At 31.5% G+C, this 27,691-nt stretch overlaps 1 protein-coding gene across 3 annotated transcripts in view; it reads right to left on the minus strand.

The window, feature by feature from the left end:
* Nucleotides 1-58: 58 nt before the first annotated feature.
* The window catches only part of LOC145334686 (sodium- and chloride-dependent glycine transporter 1-like), a 73,941-nt gene continuing 46,308 nt past the window's right edge, over nt 59-27,691 (minus strand). For all 3 annotated transcript variants that reach the window (XM_080180256.1, XM_080180255.1, XM_080180254.1), the window contains 19 exons: nt 27,180-27,262; nt 26,493-26,543; nt 25,816-25,897; nt 25,009-25,143; nt 23,614-23,717; nt 22,638-22,762; nt 9,751-9,793; nt 8,974-9,079; nt 8,591-8,625; nt 7,543-7,604; nt 7,044-7,117; nt 6,631-6,762; nt 5,450-5,483; nt 5,318-5,365; nt 4,502-4,587; nt 2,130-2,188; nt 1,578-1,684; nt 1,025-1,122; nt 59-619 (listed from right to left, as the gene is read on the minus strand). In XM_080180256.1, coding sequence (XP_080036382.1) covers nt 539-619; nt 1,025-1,122; nt 1,578-1,684; nt 2,130-2,188; nt 4,502-4,587; nt 5,318-5,365; nt 5,450-5,483; nt 6,631-6,762; nt 7,044-7,117; nt 7,543-7,604; nt 8,591-8,625; nt 8,974-9,079; nt 9,751-9,793; nt 22,638-22,762; nt 23,614-23,717; nt 25,009-25,143; nt 25,816-25,897; nt 26,493-26,543; nt 27,180-27,262 — 1,545 coding nt within the window. In that variant the 3' untranslated portion in view covers nt 59-538. The remainder of the gene's footprint in view (nt 620-1,024; nt 1,123-1,577; nt 1,685-2,129; nt 2,189-4,501; nt 4,588-5,317; nt 5,366-5,449; nt 5,484-6,630; nt 6,763-7,043; nt 7,118-7,542; nt 7,605-8,590; nt 8,626-8,973; nt 9,080-9,750; nt 9,794-22,637; nt 22,763-23,613; nt 23,718-25,008; nt 25,144-25,815; nt 25,898-26,492; nt 26,544-27,179; nt 27,263-27,691) is intronic.

The following is a 27,691-nucleotide window of genomic DNA, read 5'->3' on the forward strand; positions in this document are numbered from 1 at the left end:
TCAAAAGTATTTTTTTTTAAATCAAAATACATCTTAAGCTCCTTATTTCCATTATTCCTTTTTGAGTATATCATTTGTGTTTATGTATAAGCAGCTAGAACCGTGAATGTACAAGAGAAGATATTATGCTCTACTAATCAACCAATATCCATTCACGTATCTAACTGTTTAAGTGTAAATAACATTTATAACTATACACTAAAAAACAGTATGTATATAACATTTAGTAAGAATTTCATCTACTTAAGAAGGTACTAGTCTTTTATTAATTTTCTATTGGAAAAATTCTACGTTTAATGAAAAATTTACTTGAGATTTATTAATTTTTAATAGCCAAAATATTAAAGGTTTGTATATAATTTGTATGTGATTTTTTTCCATTTAAATAAGCATTACCAAATGTGATTAAATATGTAATACAATCATGGTTCAAACCTAGTTAAAAATCAAAATTCTATTTCAACGGTAAAGGGCCTCAAAACCAAGAAGTATGTCCTTATTTTGTTGCACATTACCCTTCATTTAAAATAAAAGAAAATTAAAGTTTGTTTGATTTGTTAGATTTATTGGATTTTTTGCTTGGTTGTCTTCCAATTGCCTTTCCATCTTTCTTTTGGGTCTGAAATAAAATTATGTAAAGAATCTACTGCTAGCTCATGCGCATGTCAATCTTAAATGAGGGGCGAAATGTTTGGAGTTTGGAGATGTAAAAAATATGCTTCATCTACAAATATACCTTTAAATCCTGCATTTTTTCAATTTTGCAATGGCATTTAGAGATAATTTTGAACATTAAACTCCAACAAATTTACTATAAACAAAAACATTCTTTGTATTTTCAAAGAATTTTAACTACTGCAGCTATTGTAAAATCATAGATAGTGTTTATTTTTTGATACATCAATTAATTAGTATATACATACTAATAGAAATGTAATACTCCTATATCATCTAAAAAAACGTTAGTCTACTCTTACGCTGTCCTTCTTATGGAAATAATTGTCCTTGTATTAATGGTTCTTACCATCATATGAAGTCCATCATCATCAGAATTTTCAATATTCTCTTCTTCTTCCTCAAATACTTCGTTCAGTGGTTCAAGTTGACATGCTCCTTCGCGCTCTAGTAAATACATATATTATTCCTGCTCCCCTAATTAATAATTCCAATTGGACATTGTATTTCATTTTAAGAAGGGCAAATTAAAAGCTTCTCTTAAAAGATCATTATTACATTAACAGATCTATAGAATATACAGATAACTACACCCCCCTCCCCCACTTTTTCAATTACCTTTTTCGTCTGCTAGCAAATTATTTTCTGCTACATGGCTCTGTTAATATTCCCGTTACCATTGATTGATTTTCGAAGACCCAATTGAGAGTCGGCACAAGGTCATTGCGATAGGGAAATACATTTATTTCTGAATCTAGTGTTTTGCTCTAACAACAATTGCAATAGTAAAATGTGCATAAACAAAAAGTTTAAACAAATTTAATATAACATTTCACCAAGATAGTTTTTCTTGGAGTTCATTATCCCTGCTGATATTATAAACTTTGCACTTCGAAATTTACCTTGTAGTAGTGATGTAGTATTTGGAACAGATCCTACAGTGACAAGAGTCATGTTAGATCCATCTACACGAGTCAGGGGCATGTTGTAGGCCTCTCCGTTCAAACGTCTAAATAATATGCAAATCTTTAGATGACAGTACCAGAATGTATATGTCTTTGTGTATCAAAAATCTTAATAATAGGTGAACTGATATGATCCCCGTATTTCCCAGTAAAGCTTCTTACAGGTCTATAAAAGGTTATAATCATTAAGAGGGAAAGGTAACTTAAGCCTTTTTCTTTTAAAAACTAAAATTGAAAGTAAATTATCAACTTTTCAGCTAACTCAGCAGGGATCTACCGAACAAACACAGACAAAACTTTAGAAGACTGTTGTTTTGGAAGTCCAAAGGGGAATACAAATGGCGTTACAGAATTAATCTTTTAATTAATAGAAGAAGTACAAACTATATGTCTTTTTTTTTAAAAAAAAGGCATTTAAATGGATTTATAAATTAAAAGTTTTTTTTTTTTTTTTTTTTTTTTGGGGGGGGGGGGTAGATATATATTTACCTGTGAAGGGGTGATGCTGGTCCCCAGTCAAAGCTTGGTTGAGTCAACTTTCTGATTCTCTAAATAAATATACATAAATTTTTAGTCAAAAATTTGCATAATTATAAAAAAAAGATGTATCAATATGACAAAATAAACGCAAAGCTAGAAGTTGGTTAGGAAAACTTGTGTTACAAATGGATAAATTATTACTTGGATCTGATACCAGATAAAAGAAAAATGCATTCATATTTTAGATCTGGTTTAATCAAAAGATATTAAGTAACTAATTAGGAAAGGTGATATTAGGTGATTTATATTCAGCCAAATTAATTTTTCAACATATTTCAATAATCACAATAAACAACTTGGCTTTTATTTATTTGCAGTTTTGGTGGACAGTAAATTTGTACATAAAAAGAAGAATTTAAGGAAAAAAATAACAATTTCTTTGAAGAACCTCGTTTCATGTGAAAAATAGTTGTGAGATAGTTTCTATAATTGATACACTGTACATTGGTACAATACACCACACATATATTTGTTACTTTCCTTTTAGAAAAAGACAAGTACAAATAAAATCAAAAGTGACGAGTTCTTCTTTAAAATTCGATACCCAATCTTTGATTAGTAAATATATTTACAAAGAGGGAGGTAGGTTGTGCTAAAAATCCGTAAATGTGTGAGTTTTAAGGCTTAAAACAGTAGTAGAACAATAATATTCACTAAATATAAATATATAAAAAATTTTGTCTATGGTTCTATTCAATAAGGAATACACATATTCAGTAAATATTATCGTTCTACTACTGTTTTAAGCCTTAAAACTCACACCTTTACGGAATTTTAGCACAACCTACCTCCCCCTTTTTATTGTTTTGATTTGTTTGTAGCATTATTTAACAATGAATATCTATGCAAATTTATAAATTTGTAATTTTAAACTTTCAGATTTTTTTTTTAAATTCGTTCAGCTATGCATTAAATTTTATTTTGCTATTTGTTTTTGAGGAGTCTCCTTTGAATTGGGTAAGAGAACATACTGATATATAAACTACTAGAGTTGGCTCGATATAATTATCTCCCTATTGGCTAGTTTTCTATATGCATATCTATTTCTCAATAAATCTATTTTCCTCACCCGGCATTACTATCTAAAAGAAAATAAATATTTAATAATCTAAATGATTTTAAAAAGATTTTTTAAATTATATTTTTTTCTTTACATTACCATCACCAAAGGGTTAATGATGATGATTACAATTTTAGTTTAATATTTGAACACACAAAGTGTCGCCACAATCAAATTCTTTTAAAATAGAGTTTTCTTAAATTTATTATATTATAAATCTAAATTTTCTTTTTTATGATTAGAAATTAAATACATTGATATAAGGTAAATAGCAACATGAAATTAAAAAAAGGAATTTATTTTTAATAAAGTAGAATAATGGGTCTTATCGTTCTGGGCAATGAGAGTTTATTATGGATTATTGGAGCACTATGAGTTTTAAACAAATATTCCTTGGAAAACTTGAGCTCGTTTATAGACATTTATTTCCTATACAGATCTGACATGGATCTTGAAGCAATTAAGCAGGCCGTTTTGTACATGTTAAAAATTGGAAGATTTCATTAAATAAAAGTTATCGCAAATATACTTAGTAAATAATGTAGATGTGCTATCAAACAACATTATTTTCCTCAATATATGTAGATGCACAGTTCTAGAGGACAAGAGATTTTTTTTATTTTTCAAAATGCCCAGTCTTTTATCTCAGACATATTGCGATAGGTAAGTGACGGATAAATAAATTCTTAGTGCCTTTCTTCAAATTTATTGTATTGATTCTAAATATATTGACATAAAAATAGTCATTGTGGACATATAAGCAGCAAAAAAATTATTAATGTCTAACATCTTTATCACAACAATACTTTCATATTGCTATAATAAACACAAAAAGATTTACGTGGAATTCTATAAAGTTTCCATGCCACATTTTGAACTACTTAAATTTGGGTGTTTGTAAAGTTTTCTCCATTAACCCATCTGTTTATCCAAGATAGGATGTATTGTACAATAGAAAAATAACGAGGTAGCAATTAATCTAATTGGAGGATTTTGTCTATTTTTACCAAACACAAAAAAACTACGTGTTAATATTAAACACTTAGATTTCCTAAGTAAGTTTGAGCACTTACTATAACTTATTTCATAATAAAGTTTAAGTTATATTGGGCAAACGGTAGTCCCGAAGGGTTAGAGAACTACAGGTATAGACCCCGCCGAATTTTATGTTATGAAAAAGTAATTAAAGGGAATAAGTTTGATTACATGAAATAAATTTCTATAAAAGAAAGATTCTTTAAAAGGCATATTAAAAACTCACCGTCATCAAGGATCCTTTCTCCTGGGCAATCTTGAAGAAGGCGACAATAGGGATAAACATGACAGAGGAAAATGTAATCATCCATCCTAAAGAAAACAGTAATTATTGAATCTTTATTAAAAACTAGCGGATGCGCCTCCAGCTTCTAGGTGCTCTATATTCTAAGGGCATAAAAATAACCTAAGAACATACCATTATTTATCTATAAAAAATAACATAGCCTTAAACCATCTCAAGGCCTATAAGAAGCTTCCCTCTAGGGGAGAACCGTATCGGTTCAGCGGTAAGCGAGATTCTTCGCAACAGACAAAACGTACTTTATATAATAGGATACAATATAAAGGAATAGTTATTTGTTGCAACGTATAAAAAATTTGCCCCACTGATCGCTTAGTGGGGCAAAATCTTATGTTAATAACCCTTCTATGATTTTGTTTAATTTTTTGTAGATTTTTAATGTGATTTTGGTGGATTATTCACGAAAACAAGTTTGCCCCAATAAGCGATTAGTGGGGCAAATTTTTTTAAGAATCTACCTCTGGTATCAATTCTATGATTTTTAGTTTGATATTCGGGAAAATTGACTGTAATACGGTGATTTTCAGTATGATTGAGAACCGGTTCTAATCCAGAGGATATTAATCGGTTTCAAAGCCATACTGGAAAAAGAATTATCGCTAAATACCTAATTACCAGTTTTAAATTTATTAAAGTTACACTTTTTAAAAATTTTTCTATCATTATTTGAGATAAAGATACACAATAAACTGTTGTAAAGTATTTTAATTTGGTTTAATTTTCATAAACAAAACTTACCAATAGCATTAGCCCAAGTTGGGAATTTGTAGGTGCCATAGCTGTTTCCTAAAAAAATATATTTTTAAGATTCATATCTTTCAGTTAAAATTTTTTTGGAAAATAATTATACATATTAAAAAATTAAGTTACCTTCGTAGTTCAAAGCAGTCATACACAGAATGCACTAAAAAAAAAGGAAAAATGTTTATTTTATAAATTATATTTTTTTGTTAAAATCACTAAACCTTTCAAATTATTTCAGCGTCTAACCTTTGTATACATATAAAAAATTTTCAGCACTATCATTATACCAAAGTTATACATTACACTTAGAAACCAATATCTTCCTTTTTATAATAATACCATTTAGTCTTTATGCTTGATAAGGTCTCATATTGAAGAAGCTAAAACATATATCAGAAAAAAAATAAAAGAATCTAGCCGTCTCAACTTTTTCTTCTGCATTGTATATATTTTATTTAGCATATTACTTTCTTAAATATTTAGGAGGTGTCATCACTTCCACATAAAGTCTTTCAAATAGTCAAAGTTTACCAAAGTCTAAAATTTTATCTGCAAATAATTAGCTTGAAAAATTTGTTGGATAATATTTATTCTTCATTAAAAAAATCACAGTATAAGTATCCAACTTATTATAATTTTATCAAAAAAAGGGGTATTTAGTTTATCTTGATTGAGGGCAGCTAAGATTAATTTATCATCATCTGCTATTGGTAAATATCTTTAACTCCATGATTAGTCTAAACTATTACTAAAGCACAAACTTCCTATCCACTCTTGGCCTTGCTCTATTAAAAAATATCCCCATAAAATCATTTTATGAAGCACTTTCGCGGAAACTATGACACACCAATATTTTATCATTTGATGCAGATATCTTCAATCATTCAAGAATTCAAAACAATTCTAACTTTTTATGATTTTACCCTGTAAGACTATAGTTTTGTTATTATATCGACAAAAGTTAATGATTATAACTGCTTGTTGACAACTAATATTAATACCACATTGTTGACATAAACCATTGAAATGCCTTAAATGCTTTCAGTTTAAACAGTTTAAAAAAGCTACTTTTAATTCATCAATGGTTTATAAACCTTTTTCACCAAAACAATTCTCTTTTACAAAATTATTGAAATGTAGAAAAAAGTATGATAAATAGAAAACTTAAAACCATAATAAATGGAAACCTAAAACCATTTATTGAAAACAAACACTGCAAAATAAATATTTTATCTGAAAGTAAAGATAACAAGTACGTTTTATTGCATTTAAGCACAAAATTATTAAAATACCCCAAAAATACTTACAGTGACAATGGCAGGTGAGACAAGTTTCCAAGCCCATTTCCAGAAAATTCTTGGCCAGGGGTAGAACCCAAGCATATGTTTTAAATCCTCCAGATATCTATCCACTCCGTAACACCATGCCATAACGCTGATCTAATAAAAACAACATATTAAATAATTTTTTTTTATAAATGCGGTAATTAAATTTATAGAAATGTTCTAAACTATACTTTTAAAAATCTATTTAAACCTATATTTTTGACTTGCATTAAAAATTCCTCAGATTATTTTTTAAATTTTCTTTTCAATCTAAGTATTAAAGTTATAATGCGATCAATACCATACGCTTAATATACCATTAAAAGTTTAACATAAGGTAAATATAGGTGAAATATTATTTTGAAAGCTTTATAAGCTTAGTATGAATGTTTTACCTCCATGCAACCAAGAATAAGGGCAGAGTAAGTAGCAGAATGATTGTCGATCAATTGAAGCACATACACACCACCTATAAGCAAATAAAAAGTAAAAAGTTGGTTACAGACAGATATACATACATACAGGGAGAAATTATAGAATTGTTGTTCTCTAAAAGTTACTCCGCTAGAAGGCTTTATGGGCACTTGAGGGAGAGATACTGGTAAGTTTCAAGGGGATTCTTCTTGGTAGGGTGGTTGCTCCCTCCCCCAAAATAGTCATAAGCCTTCCTTAGACCGAAAAGAAACTTTTCTGTAAAGTAGAACCTTATCAGTCTAGCTGTCACAAGAAATCTCGTCGCTATACTTGCTTTATGAACGGATTAAAGAATTTCCACACAAAAAATTAAGTCATCTATCTTTCTTAGAAGCTGTGAAAGTGTCATTATTGAATACTATTTCCAGACAGTCGAATTAAAGGGTGCTTAGAATTATATAGAGAGTCAAACTTAATTACCTTCAGTAATCATCAATAAACCAGCAAAGAACATAAATCCACAAACTCCCAACAGCAACCATCTAAAATAATTGGATTGTATCAAACGCCTGCCTTAAGTCTAAACTACATTAGGTAATTAAATTGGATAGCTATAAAAAAATGAGGTAAAATTTTTTTTAGAAAAATATGAATAAATCAAAAAAGTTGACGACGTTTTTAATGCAGTAAAAGTCGTAACAAATTGTCAGACAAAATTGTTTGTTATCATATTCCCCAACTTTCAAACCCTGATGACTCTTTATAAAATTATTCCGCTACAAAAATTATATTGCATTGGAAAATTCCTACTTAGTTCTTTAATAATTTGATTTTCTAATTTTCATCAAATTGTACTAGAAGGAATATTGAAAAATTATTAGCAGTGTAGCGTCAATATAGTTATGGTACGGTATGTGCGTTAGTCCGTCATTAACTCAAGATATTTAATCGAGGATGAGTTTTAAATCTAAACATTCATTTTAAAAAAAAAACATCCATCGAAGATATCATAATTATTTGACTACTAACAACACATGCAAAACGTCTTATAAACGCTTCAGTAACTTTAAAAATTTATTGATTTTGTAATAGCTACGCTACTTATGGCCATAATTGTAAATGATATATTTATATTCCATATATATTTCAGAAACTTCAAATACGAAAAACGTGGAGTAATTTTATTTTTGATTACTTTTCAATTTATATTTATTGAATTTTGATAAAGAATATTTCCAAAATAATATTCCTTGTAGTAAAACAAGTACAATGAAGTAATTAGGTATCGCAACATTAATAAACTGACACTTTTATGATTGAGTTTTTGATAGTAGATACCTAAATATAATATTTTCATGAGAGAGGACATTTAGTTTCAAGCAGCTTAGGTTTTTTAAATTTTAAGATACGCCAATAAAAATCTAATTATAGATGGATATACACTAATTGTATGGTAGCTTCACTATTGATAAAATCTGAGCTAAAAGTCATCAACAAGTTTAATTAATTAAATTAATATTATAATTACCTCCGATTTTTTCCTCTAAGGTCGGGAAATTCATCCTAAAAATATAATAAAGTTACATTTTTTGTCCAGACTTTAAGGTTATTTGTCTGTGAAAAAAGGATGAATAAAAATGATAGCTATAATTTGGTTATTTATAGTTATTTTCGGTTTTGAAGCAACTAATTAGATCTGCCTCTCATTTATCTTATACTTATTTGAAAAACAAATTTGCCTCTAAAATGTAATTATTATAAAGTATTTCAGAAATTCTGTAGTAGCATCCATTATCTTACTATGTTTGTATGTAAACAGCGCTTCTTGGGCTAAGTTTGTACGTCTTTTGTTATGGCACAGTTTAGTCTTAGACAACTAACGAACGAACACAAAAGCTAAATCACAATAACCTGCAGAATAGTGACAACAGTTTCGGTGGTAGAAAATTGAGTTCCAAAACCCAGGGAAACCAACATCAAGAAGAACAGGATGGACCAGAGCGGTGAAATTGGCATTCTAAAATATAATATTTTCAGTCAATTGTTAAAAACTAATTGTATTCTATTTTATTTCTAATTATTTACCACCCCTCTGCTGAATTGCTATTCAAGCCACTAGTTCCAATGATTAAATTGACCATTGTAGACCAAACTGGCTACAGAAAAACGGATAGATGCAAGGACTGGTCCAAATTGTAATATAGCGACGCAATTAATGAAACAAAGGATGATTTGTTAAACTTTTGACAGGGCAATCCAGTGTTGTCAAAGACAGTAAAAAAACGCAGTGTAAAGTTTAGCAATTTCTTTAACAAATGAAATAGAGTTTGACAATGTTTCTTTAGTATTGCAGGCGGATGACGTTACTAGATTGAGGCGCTATTGAAACTTAGGGAATATCTTAAGTTGACAATATACTCTATAAGTCACAATTGTGTGTTGGTCCATTAGAGTAAAACACTAGAGGGGGATGGGGATAAATACTTGTATGTCACCATCCCAAGGACCTTGTGCCGACTATCAACGGGGTCTTTAAAAATCAACCAATAGTGTCGGGTATATTACCACAGCCAAGTAGCAGAAAACAATTTACTAGCAGACGAAAAAGGTCCTTTTCAGCGAAATCTTCTTGAACATGACAGAGAGACATCTTGCCTATTTTATCTAAATAAGAATAAGAAAAACTACCTAGAAACAGCTTCAGGATATGCGATGAAGGCCAAACCAGCACCTAGAAATAATAAGAAGGATTAATGAAGACTTATTTTTCTCGTATTCATTCGAATCCGGTGGATAGGAACCGGTTCTCATCCATACGAAAAAACTATGTATAGCATCGTATTATATCCAGCTTTCTACGAATATAAAAATGTACAATCATAAGATTAAAACAATTTTTTAGCCCATGCTTTCGGCACCTCGGGGCTAAAAAAACTTGTTTTAATCTTATAACTGTACATTATATATCCGCAGAAACCGGTTTATAATACGATGAAAGAAATAACTATTACCCACTTCATTTCTATAACATTATGAGTATAAGAGAGTTTTTTTTCTAAAGAAATTACAAAGTTTTGGGAATAAGAGGCCTAACAACTTCTACTTAATAATAATCCAATCATTAGGTGGAAAAATACAAATGAAGAAAATATGTTTTGTAACTAATTATATTTAATATAAGGTTCTTGGAGAAAATAGTTATTAGGTTTTCAAGGATATCCAAATGTAAAAAAGAACATTTCATTAAATCTAATTTTTTTAAAATCAGAGATTGTTTCAGAAAGTAGGCTAAGATTTTCACGACCACGATAGGTTGTGGAGAGCAGAGGGTGGGTTTTGGCCTGGCAATAAGAAGCAATATGGAAGCAATTCAAACAAACCGAACCACAGTCTTCAAGCTTTAAAAATTCATTAAATTCTATATATATTGAGACTGCTACCCTATCCACAGGTTCTGTAAATGAAAGGGAATGGAATAGCATAAAACTATCCAAAAAATTGAAATTAAAACTGCTTTAAATCATCCTTGGACCTAAGTAAAGCTTTTTAATGTGAACAGCTTAATCGGATAAGAGCAAACAAACAAAACTACTTTGATGAAGAATAGGATAAGATTTAATGTTTTATAACAAATATTTACTTAATTACTTAAATTATGATCAAGATTTACTAAGAGAAAGTAATTAATTATATAACTTTATTTGCATTTAATATTTAGTAATTAGTGGAAGTTTGTTTTAGTTGAAATACCAGATTTTACTTGGTTTTTTGGTTTTAAATATTTACATGATATTCAAATATGATCATAATGTGTCCTAAAAATAAAGTAACAGGATGTCTAATCTCATTAACCACTGAAAAGACACTGTTCTTCGTTACAGGGTACCATCTCATAGGTTCTGGGAAGGTTTGTAACTATTTTTGTGGAGGGAAGGTACTTCCATTTACACATTTACAACTTTAATCATAAATATTGCCTTCTAATATAGTTACAATTAATTAAGTGATCAGTTTACCCATTTGAATAATAGGTACGAATATTTTGATACTAAGTACACTTGTTTGGAGAATAGGTATATAGCAGAAATCTTAAAGGTTATGCCATTGGCTGATAAATTTATGTACATGCCCAATGATAATACACAAAATTACCTTTTCCGTAGATTATAATTAGTGTTTGAAACGTTTGGACACTCAACTTAAACAATCTAAATTAAAAAAAAGTCCCCAAAGTTGTAGATCCAATTAATAAGAAAACGTTTTTAAGTAAGTTTGGGGACTGATGTAATAAACAGCCCCTTTTCCCCTTTCTGCCTGGGTATATAGTGTATACACAACTCATATTATCCTAAACCTTAAATGGGGCCATGATAGAAATTAAAGTAGTTTTCCCTTGTTATATCAATAAATATAATTATAATTGCAAATATTTTATACTAACTCAGGGATGGATATGACAAATGATATAAAACTAATCTTTAATCCATTCTATACCCCAAATTTATAGACAACCAAATGCATAATCATATTGACTAGGTGTTGGTAAGATTATGCAATCTTCCATTTATATATCACTGTATCCCTGATTATAAATTGTCGGCAATTTTATGATAATAGAGGCCACTTTCACTATTAACTTTTTCTTTACTAGACTTTGCAAATTGTTTATTAACAAGAATGAAACAATCCAGAAAAGCAAAATAAAAATTCTATTGTTTGTGATATCATTATAGGGATGATATTTGTACAAACATGGAAGGGACAAAAAAGTCCACATTTTTTTCTATTATTCTATAAATCCTAATATACAGTGTGTTTTTTTTATAAGAACTTTTTGAAAACAATTTCACCCCACTTATAGTTATCAGAATTTAATGATTATTTGCTTATTTTCTTTGCTTTTTATAACCATTTATAGAACATCAAAAAAATATTTCAGTTTTTATTTAAAAAGTACAGTAAAATCAAAAATTCCAAACTTAGGTGTCAATATCTAAAAATGGTTTTAGCGCATTTTTCTCATGCTTAAATCTTCTACCCTATGCAAGAATGGCTGCAAAACGCTTCAAAGTTGAGATACAGAGTTAAAAATTTATACATATACTTTTGGGGACATGTGCTAGAACATTTCAAAGTTTGAAGGCCATATCTCAACCAGGGAGGGAGTACTGGCCCCCCAAAGTAGACTACTGAAAATCTTGCAAAGGGTAGAAGATTTGAGCTTAAGAAAAATGCGCTAAAACCTTTTTTTAGATGTTGACACCTAAGTTTGGAATTTTTGATTTTACTGTACCTTTTTAATAAAAACTGAAATATTTTTTTGATGTTTTATAAATGGTTATAAAAAACGAAGAAAATAAGCCATTAATCATTAAATTCTGATAACTATAAGTGGGGTAAAATTGCTTTCAAAAAGATTCTCATAAAAAAAACACACTGTATAAAGAAGTAAGCTATTTTTGTCTGTAGTGAAGGATCTTGAAAACTGCTAATTCGATATGGTTCTTTTTTTACAGTAAAACTTCTTATAGGTACAGGGAAGGTTTATAAGGTTTTGGGCGAGGGTATCTCCACCCTTTAAAGTTAAATCAACCATAGAAATAATATAAAAAAAGTATTTTTTACCCCACCACCTTCAATTTCTCTAGAGGTTTCTAGGGGCGTAGCCGCTAATGATAGAAATATATATCATCTAAACACTATAATACATACTTTTAATATGAATATCAAATTCATAAAATAAAATAATTTCATAAAAAGTCTTCCATATTAATTTGATGTATAGAGTTTTGACACAAGTATAGCTGCCCAATTACCTAATCGTACAGTTGACTTGAAAAATTTCGTGCCTGAAAAAAATTCAATGTCACAGAAATTAATCCATTTTCTTTGCTAATATTTGCATTTGTATGCCTTATATAAATGTTCTGTGGCGAAGCTCCTCTTTAACTATCCTATGTCCGTACTTCCATAAGTGACAGATTGATGTTACATTCTCGTATTTATTCGAACCGGTTCTCATCCATACGAAAAAGCTATGTCTAGCATCGTATTATATCCAGCTTTCTACGAATATAAAAATGTACAATCATAAGATTAAAACCAGTTTTCTAGCCCGTGCCTTCGGCACCTCGGGGCTAAGAAAACTGGTTTAAATCTCATAATTGTACATTCTAAAGGGTGTTAAAATAAAAACCAATCGCTTCACTTTTTTCAATATAAACCTTAGAGTTTTGGTCCAAATCTAATAAAAAATACTACAATTCATACCCAAGCAATGACAATGAGAAAACATATTGAATTTTGAATCTACTCACCCTTCCAGAGCCCTAGAGCTTAAGACCTAGCCCTTGAAGAGAAATTTGCCTTACGCCGAAAGTTCATATTTTATTACAAACTTGTCTTTTTAAAAACCAATCGCTCACAATTTGAACCACCATAAATACTTAAAATCTTGGAGATAGACCCCATAATGTTTGGAGTTTTAGATGGGGCATGTAAAAACCTTTCTCTAGACACCTTAATAAGGTTTCTAACACAATCTTAGCCAATTTGGCATCAAAAAGAAAGACCTGGCAATCATCAAGAACTAGACAGAGCCGTCATCCCTCAAAGTTGGATGGGAATGTCTTTTTTATGTCAAATTGGCATAGATTGAGTTAGAAACTTTGTTAAGGTGTCTAAAGAAAGGTCTTTACATGCCCCATCAAAAACTCTAAACATTATGGGGTCTATCTCCAAGATTTGAAGTACTTATGGTGGTTCAAATTGTGAGCGATCGGTTATTTTTTTAACACCATTTGTATCCGCAGAAAGCTGTTTATAATACGATGCGAGAAATAACTATTTTTGTATTCAATTAAACTTCCCATTGCACTAAGATATTATTTTTCGTCTTGCTAACCACAACACCGAATGGGTCCTCCATTTTTCGAAGCTTTGCATAGCTCTCGGGGGGGGGGGGGGGGATGGCTTCCTCAATCTTCTAGTACAGAGCCCCTAGAATCTAGGGGCAAAGCCAGTTCTAAATATTCAAATATATCATAAGATATTTCTTTAGTTTTTCTAACCATATTATTACTGTATATGAGAAAACTAGTTATTTAAAAATTGTTTGTTACATAAATGTCCTTGTGTATTTAATTTTTAGAAAATATTTGAAAGAGAAAGTAAAGATAAAAATGTATCCTATAAATTTTTTATTTGATACACTCAAAAAAGAAATTTTATACAGGAACAAATATATTTTACATGAAAAGTACTGTAAAATTTGCTTCTTTTAATAGTATTAGATCCCATTATATACCCCAAAAGTTTAAAGTTTTTTTCTCCTAAGGGGTTGCTGTATCTCTACTACAAATAGACCAATAATAAACTTTCCAGATGATAGTAAAACAATCGGTGCAGTCGTTTGAGAGATCTTAGCAGAAATACATACATCCTGTTACTTTAGTATATAAAATATCATGTATACTTTTATGCCGTAATAGATGGAAGTTAGATAATCCTTTATTTACTGTTCCTCTGCGTTTTTAAAAGTAAAGCTTTTCTATAATTAGGGTCGGTTCGTCCGTTCTAGACGGATAGCTTTTTAAGCGAAGCAACTCTGTAATCAAGTCCTAAAAATGTAAGTATGTCCATAAACATTATCCTGTATCAAGCAGTTTTCAACAAATTTACTTACAATTTTGCTTCGACTCTTATACATTTCTATTCTAATTATTCAGTTCTGACTCTATACAAGTGTTAATGTCCATTTGTCCTACCGTTTCAGTGCTTCGCTTTTGTGGATGTTGTCATCCTTGTTATTGTTTATTTAAAATAAATATTTGGACAAAACATTCTTTTCTTCTCCGTTTCAAAATGCCTAGGAAGTTGGGAACTTGATCAAATTAGTGTAAACTAAAGCGGCAAAAGCATGAAGAGAGGGGAACATGGGCTGTTTATTACACAATACACTAGTCCCCGAAGTTTTATGACAACGTTTCCTTTTTCGTTAGCTTAACAACTTTGGGAACTAAATTTTCATTGGTTGGTTAATTAAATTGAGTGTTCAAACGTTTCAACCAATAATTGTATCTACAGACGTGTAATATAGTGTATCGTCATTGGGAATATACATTAATTCATCAGCCATTGTCTCTCTAGATCCCTGGGCAGAAGAAATCCTACTTAAATTAACAATAAACAATCTAAATTAAATGTTGTAAACTCAAAGTACAATTTGAAAATTTTAGAGAAAAAAACACTTTAATATAAAGTAATGCATTATAATGCTTTACTATTAAACTTGAAATACAATGTAATTATGTAACTTTACAAAATATTTAAGAGTGTAACTTAATATGTAATAAAAACTAATAAGAATCTTATACAAAAAATTACTCCTAATATAATAAATAAGTAAAAGAGAAAAATTTCCTATCTTTAATAAAATTATCAAATCATCAGAACCTGAATTATTATAACAACACAAACAACAGTATGATGTTTATGCATTATATACTATAATGTCCGAGAATTGATGCTTTCCTTGATCCAGTATATAATTTCTTTAAAAGTCAACATACCAAAAAGGTCCAAAATAATCATTCTTATTCATTTATTATTTTTTACAAGCGAAGTTTTTCTATGATTAGTGTCGGTCCGTCCTTACGTCACGGACAGTTAGCTCTTTTCATTAATCTAAACAGGTTAGAATTGTCCTATCGATTCCAAATTTTAATAGTTACGATTAAGAAATCGTAACATCTCTGTAATCGTTAATAGAATGTCAGTGCGTCCATTTTAAACATGTTGATTTTTAACTTTTTTAACAAAAAAAATTTTATGTGATAAGATTATCCGATTGATCTGATTTTTAAAATACTGATTCCTAGGACAACAAAGTTGTCTCAACCATGACACTTTGGTTGAGCTTGGACTTCCGAATTAGCGGGAGGTTCACGAGATCAGTTGGCGAACATACAAACCCCCAATACCAGGAACCATCAAGTTTCAACAGCAGGTTTGAATATAGATTTATTGATGAAATTATTTCAAAGACCTGAAATTACAAGATCAATTAATAAACAGAATAAAATATTATTCGTTATCTTAAAACTTTGAGCACTAAAAAAAATCTTTTTCTTTTCTTATGGTTAAAGAATCTTTGGAAACTTTGGCTTTAAAGGAAAATTATTTGGTTTAATAAATCATTGTTAAATGCAACAATAAGGCACATAAAAATTACTAAAACATATATTAAACATAATTAAGTTTCATGCTTAGCTGGCTAAAGCCTTTTTTTAAAACTACATATAATCGTCCTATACACCATTCTTCTTAGTCAAATTAACAAATTCTACCTGAAGCTCTTATGGTTTCAAATCCCTGATATACTAGGGTCGTTCACACTCAATGAGACCAATGATAGGCCCAATTTTGTTCTCCGAAATCTTCACACTCTCATATCTCATTCAAAAGTGAAAAACGTGGGCGCATATAAACAATCCATGCTGCGTCACTTTATGAAGGAAAGTCAAAAAAGACGACATTTGCGCTTAATTCTTGGTTAATGGTAAGGAATTAATTTTGCACTTGATAAACACAAAGCTTCCTCGAAAAGAGGTTAAGACACACCCCCCGTTTGAAAGTCAAATTAACTTCCTTAACGAGATTCAAGGTTTTTTTTGCGCTGAGCACTAGCAACATTTCTCACTAAACTCAACTCACCATAATCACATGAGAATGGCCACATCCCGAAAACGTGACAATTTTGCTCCTAACTAAATGAAACCCCGTGAAATGCATACACAATATTATACTCCTCACTAGGACTCATAATACCTCACATTTTAGGATAGAAGGATGGGGATTGGTTTGTACCATACAACATTCCATGCACATGACAATCACAATATCACATACACAATCCTAAAATGGATAATCCTATTAATCATGATGTTGTAAATATAACAACTTATACTAAATAATAATCATTTCATAATCAATAGGTAATAAATCATTATTAATAAATCAATAAGTACCTACGAAATCAGGTTGAAATGTAAATGTAAACAATAATGGTAAAAAATAAAACGAAATAAATCTTAGACAAGAAAATTAAGATTTATAGGTACTTAAAACTAAATTTGTTAAGCATCAAAAAGAGTAGTAAGAAAAAATGTTTCAAAATCCTTGGGCAGAAAGTTTTTCAAACTTAATGAATAAGAACTGTAATATCTTAATCAACAATAAAACTTTTTAATACTTAAAGAATAGCAAAATAATAATATCTTCGTTAGAATTTTCATTGAAATTATGAAAAAAAATACCAATTTTTCTTTGTAAAAGAATATGAGACTTTAAATATGAATTTTCAATCATTCCTTGATCTGAATAAAAATGTTTTACTTGATTGAAATTCATATATAATTCAAAAAAAATCTGCTAAAAAATACTTGATTTTTTTTCTTAGAATAAATATCGAATCACGCAACCTCGACACATTTATTCCTTTTTGGTAAACTTTTCAGGTAAGTTTTTAATGAATGGTACTTTTGAAAAGAAATTAAACTCAATAAAATTAAATTTGAGTATATGAAATAGAATAAAAATTAGTCGCATTTCATTTGATTCTTATTTTAGGCATAAAAATAGGCATATGAAAAATGTGGCTTTTTACTAAAAAAAAATCAATTTCCATAAAATAAGAATCAATTATTAATCATAATTTTTAATAACCGCTTTTATTTTAATATCTGCGATAAAAATGAAGGAAAGGTTAATTTAAAATATGCATAGTTTATCTTAAATTAATTCTGTGATATTCATATAAATAATAATCAATATTTTAATAATATCATACATCGTGTTCATTATTATAAATGCTTATCTCATAGAAATAGAGTTTATGTTTAAACATGAACGAAAATATATGTACCTAGGAAAATAATTGCTATAAAATACTTCTCAAGGTTTAAAATTGCCCTGTCCGAAATTGCTAGGTACATATATTACTACGAATCTCTGCTCTCGGAATGAAGAAAAATCTTTACGCGTGGATTATTAGGAATCCTTGCCTCCGGAGTGAAAGAAAAAACTTTATTTGCTTACAAATTAAAACAAATATCTTGATTTTTTGCGATAATCTTTTTAAAATAATAATAAGAAATATTTTAAACATTATCATAATAATTTTACATGTTGTGTTCTTTACTTTAATGCATTATCTCATACGAGAATCTGAGAAATAACATTTTTTAAGCAACCGTGAACCATGAAAAAAATACCTCGAAAAATAATTCTTAAAATCTATTTTTCTCAATCTAAAAAAAATCTGCAAAATCATTTGGTAGTTAATACACACAAACTTTTGCTTTTCAAATCATACTTAAAGAAACGAAATCTTTTAAAATCTGCTTTAAAAGTCTAAACAATTTTGTAGAATTTTTGTGCTTAAATATGAACAATAAAATTAGTTGAATAATGAATACTTTCTTTGCAGAACCTTTTTAGGTTCCCTTCACAAGCTTAATATATAACTTGTAATATTTTTTCTTTAAAGATCATTTTCACATAAATAGTTTATGTTGTAGATTAGATATGTGTGTTGGTAGACTTTCAATAACTTTCTGGCGGCAACACCCGCCATATTGCAGGCCCTTTACCCTGTGTCGGGCGGCCAGCTTGGCAGCAGCCAGGTCGATTCTTGATTCATGACAGCACCAGGGCAAGTAATAAAAGTGTGACTGTCACAAAACTTAGAATCATCTACCGGCTTTTGTCCGGCCGGAACCGAAACTCCCGTCGGCTCTTGTCCGGCCAGAACCGAATTTCCTATTGGCTCTTGCCCAGCTGGAACCGAAACTCCCGTCGGCTCTTGTCCAGCTGGAACCAAAACTCTGATCGGCTCTTGTCCAGCCGGAACCAAAACTCTGATCGGCTCTTGTCCAGCCGGAACCGAAACTCCCGTCGGCTCTTGTCCGGCTGGAACCGAATCATTCAGCGGCTCAATACCCGCCGTAACAATATCCTCAACGGCTACAGTAACGTTACCAATATCATCAGGAATAACTGCAGCACAACTAACATCATTATCAATAGCAGCTACGGCAGACCCAACCGGCTCATTATCAACAGCTACGGCAGTACCAACCGGCTCATTATCAATAACTACGGCAGTACCAACCGGTTCATTATCAACAGCTACGGTAGTACCAACCGGTTCATTATCCACCGCTACGGCAGCTTTATATGCAGATTTCTGCTGACCAGCTCCATAGTCAGCACTTGTACAGATAAAACCGCTACCAAAAATGGTTCGCCACAACATAGACTGGCCCACTTTCTGGTAGGTTGATGGAAACACGTCAGGATGTGTATTTCCAATGATGATATCTAAGCCTCCACTAATATATGTAAATCTTTCTGGCGGCATCTTAAATATTTTGGCGGCGGTTTCCGGATGGACCGAGCGCATCTCGTTGCCACCTCCGAGGTTAGGCATAACAGCTGCCTCAAATTCTCTCAAGTTACCATCCCTGTCCTTCAGATAGAACACCACATTGCGGCAGGATGATTCACTACCGTCAGCAACAGAAATGTTTGTATAACTGCCGGTAGATTTCAGCTTCAACTTGTGGGACATCTTCTCAGATATAAGTGGTAGACTCGCACCAGTATCAAACATGACGGCGGCATGGCAGGCGCCGCCGCCAGGTGCTACAACTGGAACTATTTGCAGCAGGAAGGTACAGGTGCTAGGCGCAGAACTTGATTTGTAGACTGTATTCACACTAGCACTAGCCTCATGCAACATACGACTATGATAACCGTCGCAATTATTGGTGCCACAGACACCAAGCTTATCCGATTTATTACAATTGTCAGCAGCATGACCATCACACAAGCAGAGTTCACACAACTTATTCTGCTGGACAACTTTTTTTCGGTCAACAACATCCATCTTCTTAAATGTGGGACAACGGAAAATAGGATGTTTATCCTCGCAATTTTCAACAGGACATGCACTGTTCCACTTGGAAGCCTTGTCCTTTCCAGCCTTTCCATTCTCATTGTCACTGCGGCCAGACACTTGCGCGGCGGCAGCTCTATCACGATTTCTCTTGCCGGCGCCATTGTCGTAGGACATATCACCGGCCAACATGGCACCCCTGGTCCTCTCCAGCAGTTCTACAATCTTCTGGATGTTTGGTTGGTTCATGCTACCTAGCTCCATCATAATTTTGTCTCTCAAATTTTCAGGGCACTTGTCTTTAAAAATATGAATAAGAGTTAGGTGATTGTAATCCTTAGCTGCAGAACCAACGATGGCTTCTACCTCCTGCATCATGCTCTTGAAGGTAGCAATTGCGCTAACCACGTCCACAGGTTTATCCACAGGTTTCATCTTGTTCAACTTAGTTAAAATCCTCATGAACCGGCGAGTGTTTGATAAAAACATCTGATCAAGAAACGCCCATTGTTCATTATGATCTCTAATCGCTGACACTTGCTTGCGTAGTTCCGGGTTGGTTATCACCTTCTCCATACACAACATCAGACTTAACCTCTGGTCAGCAAATCCATAACCAGAGCATAGATCCTTAAAGACCTGTTTAAAGTTTGGGTAATCCGTGTCAGTACCGTCGAACGACGGCAACAAACTGTTGTCCCAGCGCCCATACTGCGGGTTGGAACTCCGAATATCCACGGCAGACATACTTCTGGAGAGCATGGCAGGTGTCCCACTCTCATCCAGGTTAGATGAACGACGTTCCATCTCTCTAAGCCTTCGGTACATATCACGTACTTCTTGGCGCAACTCCATGGAAATTTTAAGCACTCCCATGTCCATCTTCACCTTCTCAATGACGTCGAGGTTCCTGGCGACAGTGCTTGACCTCGCGTCGTCTGAATCATTGTCAAGCCAGTACAGAATTTTTGTACACTGCTCCAACGACGCATAAACTTTATCTGCAACAGTTTTCTGCTCACTAGCTTCATCCAAATCACGCTTGAACTCGCGCAGCTCACTAGTATCCACGGCAGGTTTTAGACTTTTTATTAGGTCAGATTGGTCCTTGACCTCACTAAAAATGTCACGAATTGATTTTAAATTCACATTTTCACATGCACTAAAACTTTGGCAGGCTTTTAGATTTTCATAAAACACTTTTATCTGTTCGTCAAACACTTCTAGCCTTTCATTGCCAATAGCGATAGCTCGCTCAATTTTCTGCTTTTTAGTGAGCACCATATTGATTCACTAGGTAATTATTTCACAGAAAAATTGTCAATGTCTATTCTTCAGAACCATTTGAAATTGCTTGTGCAGCGCCTTCAACCATCAGGTTATTTGAAATTTGCTAATGCCTAAACTTCAACCTTCACTTCTTTGAAATTCGCTTGTGCAGCTCCTTCAAACTCCAATCATTTGAAATTGCTTGTGCAGCTCCTCCAAACTTCAACACTTTGAAATTGCTTGTGCAGCTCTTTCTTTTTTGCATCAATAATCTAGATGCTATTGATCTCTTGATGAATGCTAACGCCTATTCATCAGATACTTTGAAATTTGCTAACGCCTAAACTTCAAGTCCTTTGAAATTGTCTCAACCATGACACTTTGGTTGAGCTTGGACTTCCGAATTAGCGGGAGGTTCACGAGATCAGTTGGCGAACATACAAACCCCCAATACCAGGAACCATCAAGTTTCAACAGCAGGTTTGAATATAGATTTATTGATGAAATTATTTCAAAGACCTGAAATTACAAGATCAATTAATAAACAGAATAAAATATTATTCGTTATCTTAAAACTTTGAGCACTAAAAAAAATCTTTTTCTTTTCTTATGGTTAAAGAATCTTTGGAAACTTTGGCTTTAAAGGAAAATTATTTGGTTTAATAAATCATTGTTAAATGCAACAATAAGGCACATAAAAATTACTAAAACATATATTAAACATAATTAAGTTTCATGCTTAGCTGGCTAAAGCCTTTTTTTAAAACTACATATAATCGTCCTATACACCATTCTTCTTAGTCAAATTAACAAATTCTACCTGAAGCTCTTATGGTTTCAAATCCCTGATATACTAGGGTCGTTCACACTCAATGAGACCAATGATAGGCCCAATTTTGTTCTCCGAAATCTTCACACTCTCATATCTCATTCAAAAGTGAAAAACGTGGGCGCATATAAACAATCCATGCTGCGTCACTTTATGAAGGAAAGTCAAAAAAGACGACATTTGCGCTTAATTCTTGGTTAATGGTAAGGAATTAATTTTGCACTTGATAAACACAAAGCTTCCTCGAAAAGAGGTTAAGACAAAAGTACACTGTTATAAGCGAAGCATCTCTATAATCAAGATCTAAAAATGTATGTCCGTAAACAGTATCCTGTATTTAAGCAGTTTTTCATCAAATTTACTTACAATTTGTTTCAACTGATATACATTTATATTCTGGTAATTCAGTTCTGACACTATACAAGTATTGTCTTACCGTTTCAGAGGTAAGCTTGTTTTGATGTTGTCATCCTTGTTAATAAATTACCTCTAGAACCATCAAATCATTTGTTTACATACCTTCGTCAGCAACTTCTTCCACCTTGACTCCAAGTTCATGTGCCATGAATCCAATAATGCCAAAGATGACAAAACCCGCGAAAAAGCTGGTCAAGCAGTTGCCAACACCGACTAGTACAGCGTCCCTAAAAAATTACAATTTGAAAGATAAAATGCCGCGTTTTTTCGACATTTTTAGACATTGATTGGTTGAACGAAGACGATAGAATTTCAACTTAAGAATTCAAAATTTTAAAATTATTATTTAAGCCATTTGTATAATGTCTAATACAGCTCTAAAATGATGCATTAATTAATATGCAGCAAAAATGGATTGAAGGTAATTTGTTTTTCTTCTACGAGGGCCGTACTAACAAAAGCGAAATAATTAAATAAATAGTTGTATACTCTGCTTAAATTTGGCGAATTAAAAAAACGTGGCATTCATCTTTCAAAAACCCATCTCAGGGAAGACGGGGGCAATGGTTTGTAAATTAAAATTGTACAAAAAGTTTTAGTTTAGTTTCCTTATTCATGATCATTTGCTTTAAACTTTGGGTACTTTTATTTGCTGTTTTAAACCAAAAGTATCCATACTTTCCAACCAATACTTTCAATATTAAGAAGTTTTAATTTTGTTTATCGTAAATAATTTTAAATTGAATTGATTGGCAGGGATTCGGTTTCAAAAAGAATATACGGATTGCTGGTTGTCGGAAGGGTTTAAGGTAGGCTTAAATCACAGTATAACTAATCAAGCTAACTACATTTATACTGTTGCTGGTATGGCAGGTACGTGTCATTAGTAGTAATTAAAGAGGTATTGTATCGGCGATTAACAAACACAACCTTTTACTAGGACTTCTGGATCATGGTCGCATAATCAAAGAGTCAGCTATCTGTAATCAGATCTATAAATTTCAAATTAACTAAGAATTTATGATATTTAGTGTATTTTGGATCGAGTGGGATAGAGGTGTAGATTAATGAAAGTTACCTGTAGACATTATTCCTGAACTTGTTATAGCTCGCCAGTGTCACCATACCACCCCATGTCACGCCCAGAGAAAAGAAAATCTGGATACTAGCATCGGCCCAAACCTTAAATATTTTTTATATGTTAACAAACAATAGTTCGATTCAAAAAAGCAATATTTTAACAAAGTTTATAGAGAATGAAATTATTATACAAATTTAAAATTCTGCGAACTTTATATATTATTCTAAGATAATTTGGGGTTAAACATTTTACATGCTTCATGAAGGCAGGTATCTAAAGTTCAACTACGTGAACAAATCAATCGTTATTATAAGACTTTGGGGACTAGTGTATTAAAATGTTTCCTTTCTCCCTGTCAAGGAGGACTAATAAATTAGTTTATTAAAAATTATGTAACCTTATAAAATCTAATGTACTTTATTGAATTAAATTTTGTTTAAATATGTTAATGAAAAAGTATCAACATTATGAATATTTACAGTAAGAAGAAATATTTGCAAATGTACTTTTAATATATTGACAACAAATTTCTTGTGAAATTTTATGATGCAAAAAATGCTTCTAATACATTTTTAAGATTTACTGAAGGATAAATATTGTATATTAGCAGTGTAGCTATTATATAACTAGGGTTTTTTTGTCCGCATGTCATACTCTTCTGAGAAACGAAGGGAACATCGGACCACGAATTTCAGGCACCCAAAGTTTTATAACCTTTTTTTTCTTAATTGTTGGCTCAAATTATTTAGATATTTGTCAAGAATTTGAATTAGTTGGTTCAAAACTTTTCAATCAATTTAAACTACACAAGAGGAAACTTTGTTTATGGTCATTGGGGGTTGTAAACTAAATTACATTACAGTCCATTGTCTAATACCTTAAGAACCCTGCATTCTTCTGCATTGTTCTTGTTATTTATGAGCAAGGTGTGAAAGAACGTTGATGTTGTTAATAAAATATGTATTTTTATCAAAAACAAAAGTTGAAATTTTTAAATTTTCTCATTTGCGTCATAAGGAAAGTCCAAAATACAAAATATATTGTTTTAAAAGAAAAAATAGTCGGGCATTTTTAAATAGGATATTTTTCTTAAATTCAATTTTGTTTAAAATAAGACTTTTGGTAAAGGTGAAGAAAAGGTAACACATCATTTTTAAGGGGAAAAGTACCCAAGGAAAATAATTTGCTTTTTACTTTTTTTCATTAACCAAAACTACTTGTTTTTAGAGATATACTTTAATGATTTTCCTTGGTAATAGTAGAAGGATGTAAATGTAAATTTCTATACCTCCAAAAAAAGAATTTCCTATGAATAAAGATTTTTTCTCAGATTAAGAAAAATCAATGATTTGTCAATTGTTTGTTTTTTTTCAATTTTGAAACATTTTTTACCTGAATATCCTTTAGTCTCTCCCACTTTGGTGTGAGGTAGAACTGGATACCATCCATGTATCCAGGTAGAGTGACAGCTCTGGCCAGCAGAATTATCAGGATCAGGTACGGGAACAGGGCGGTGAAGTACACCAGCTAATAAAAAAGAAATGAATCGTCAGAAAAATCTTCCAAAACTTTTTTTAAAATCTTCTAAATTAAAAATGAAAGCATTTTTCAAGTATGCACCTTAAAAAAATGGTTTATAACCTATCCTAATAAAAGATTTAACACTTAACCCCCTCCCCCCCCCCCAACCCCTTTATTTTTAAGTTATCTTATAATAGGGATAGGTATTATCTTATCTATTTTCGCTAACCAATTTGAGGAAAACAACCATAAAACCTTCTTTTTCGTGTTTAAATGAAAATTATTGCATGATTTTAAAGTAGATTCAAGTGTTATAAGTTCAACTAGATATCTACAACATTTGGCATTTAAAGGTTATCTAAAATATTTTCCATCAGATTTTGTTCATAAAAATTTTTCTTGAATTATCAATTTTGAACGTAACGCCGTATGGATAGACAATATAATGATTATGATCACTTTGTGAAGACAATATAGTTTCAAAATATAGCACCGCCAACATGTAAAACATTAGAAGAAAAGATTAAAGTTTTTTGTACTTTCAGTTACATGTAATTAGTTTAAATCCCTATTTAATTCTTCAAATTAGCAAAAGAAAAGAGAAAAAACATTAGTTTTTTGAATCTGATAGTTTTTTTTGTGTTGGTATAATAACACAAAAGTTTAACAAGGATGTACCTTTCCAAAAGATTTGATTCCTTTCCAGAGAGCAGAGTAGACAATAAACCAAGCAAGAAACAGGCACAGAGCTAATTCCCACCTATAAACAAAAAAGTTTTAAAAGACACAGCCCAAATTGTGTTAAAATTGTGTCAAAAATGATCCATGTGACGTAATAAAAATGAGGGATTATCCATCTCTTTTTTAGGGGGTTTTCTTTCCCACTTCTTCTCTCATCTCCCTCATTTTATTACGTCACGTGGATAATTTTTGACACAATTTTAACACAATTTGGGCTTTGTCGTTTTAAAATATTTTCCAGGTTCGGTTGAAAAAAAAAGTAGGACCTGTAAAGCAAATGGGTGTTAACCCCTCAAAACATCCCCAAACAATTTTAGAAATATTCCCCAAAGGAAAATTAGATAACAACTTTTCTCAGAAGATTTGTTTTGTGGAGGGTTTTCTAAGATCTTAGTATTTATGTCGTATTTTTAAGAATAAGTAAATAAGTATCTTAATTAGACTTCTTAATACCAGTTTCTTGGAAGCTACATATGAATTTTTAATCATCTGTACACTAAATATGATAAGGTGCTAGTCGTATATTTTCTCTTCATGCCTTTAATAGTTGACTGGTCGAAAAGTAGAGTGAAAAAACATTTCTTCAAGTATCATTACTTTAAAAAGCATCTTACCTGATATAGCCAATGCTATGGATACCATCTGATATTTGAAGCATGTTGTTACTAAAATTAAAACATCAATTAGTCGATGAATGAAATTGAAAATTGGTATGCTAAAACTAATTTAAATTTGAATTAGATGGCGTGCCATCAGAGCTGCAAATTTTAATTACATCATTACAATTTCTCTCCATATGGATGTCTCTAATCATCTACTAGCGGCTTCACCCCCTAGAGGCCTCTAGTGGCACTTGAGGTGGAGGGGGGTGGAAAGGAGAACCATATTGGTTCAGCGGTTTGCGAGATCCTTCGGTACAGACAGACACACACAGACCCCGTTACTTTTATATGATGATAGAACTTATTTACCATTGTTTTTCTTTCGCGAATATAAAATATATTTTACAGAAATGACAATATGTAAATGTGATGACTAACTATTAGATTTTCATTTTATATATATAAAATAGATGTATATTTTTTTTGGGAATCAAATACAGTATTCGTCAAAGCGAAGCTACACAATAAAAAAGGTTCCGTCTGTCCGTACGTCTGGTACGTACGTCTGCTACACTTGTTCATTTATAAAGTAAAAAAACATAAGTTAAATAATTGCAATTCCAATCAATGTTATTTTTTCTCACGTTAGCAGACGACGAAAATTTAAAGTGTCAAAATGTTGTCAATTTAAAAACTTACTGGAAAAATTCATCGGATGGCATTTTGGAGAAGTTTGAATAATGTTTGAGACTTGACCATTCATCTGTACTTACATCTGTCTCCTAAAATAAATTAGTTTTAGAGTAGCTACGCTAGTGAAAAAGAATAGAAGACGTTGCTTTTCCTCAAAGTGCCTGTCGAGCACTGAACTCCCTCATATTTTTTCAAATAATGTGAAAATAGGGGTTGATTATTTTTTTGTTTGCATAACCCCTATGAGAGGCCCTAACCCTGCGGGGCCTGTAGCTACGATTTCCAAACAATGCGGGGCTTCCCAGTACCCAATTAAACCTAAGCTAACCTAAGGAAGAGGATTACAGGCTTTTTGCTCGCTAGGTAGAGAGGGAAAGGGTTAAATAACTGTATCTCCCCATCCATCGCAACCACCTTGTGCAACCTTTCTATTGGGTCATTGAAAATCAACCAATAGTATCGCTTATATTAACACAGCTAAGTATCTGAAAATAATTTTGAAGCTGGCGAATAAGAGA

This window comes from Acartia tonsa, chromosome 12 (genome assembly GCF_053477335.1).
Source record: "Acartia tonsa isolate MP-2025a chromosome 12, ASM5347733v1, whole genome shotgun sequence".
Lineage (NCBI taxonomy): Eukaryota > Metazoa > Arthropoda > Copepoda > Calanoida > Acartiidae > Acartia > Acartia tonsa.